This window comes from Bison bison, unplaced genomic scaffold (assembly GCF_000754665.1).
Source record: "Bison bison bison isolate TAMUID 2011002044 unplaced genomic scaffold, Bison_UMD1.0 scf7180017864053, whole genome shotgun sequence".
NCBI classification, from domain to species: domain Eukaryota; kingdom Metazoa; phylum Chordata; class Mammalia; order Artiodactyla; family Bovidae; genus Bison; species Bison bison.
In genome coordinates this window covers 623,171-623,398 of record NW_011494625.1, presented here as the reverse complement: position 1 = coordinate 623,398, position 228 = coordinate 623,171, and the positions used below count along the sequence as shown (strand labels likewise).

The 228-nt window shown below is 72.8% G+C and overlaps 1 protein-coding gene across 1 annotated transcript in view; it reads left to right on the top strand.

Annotated features, from left to right (window-relative positions):
* Positions 1-228, top strand: part of LYRM4 (LYR motif containing 4) — a 92,257-nt gene continuing 92,029 nt past the window's right edge. The window contains exon 1 of the mRNA XM_010835829.1: positions 1-153. Coding sequence (XP_010834131.1) covers positions 68-153 — 86 coding nt within the window. The 5' untranslated portion in view covers positions 1-67. The remainder of the gene's footprint in view (positions 154-228) is intronic.

Genomic DNA, 228 nt, shown 5'->3' with positions numbered 1-228 from the left:
CGGTTTCGCGGGTCGAGTTTAAACTCGGGGCCTCGGCGGAGAGGACCCCCTGCGTGTTGCGCTGAAGATGGCGGCGTCCAGCCGCGCGCAGGTGCTGGACCTGTACCGCGCGATGCTGCGGGAGAGCAAGCGCTTCGGCGCCTACAACTACCGGTGAGCGGGGGGACGCCCTCGGGGGCGGGAGAGGCTCCTCCCCTTCCCCCGCGGCGGACCCCCCACTCCGGCGCC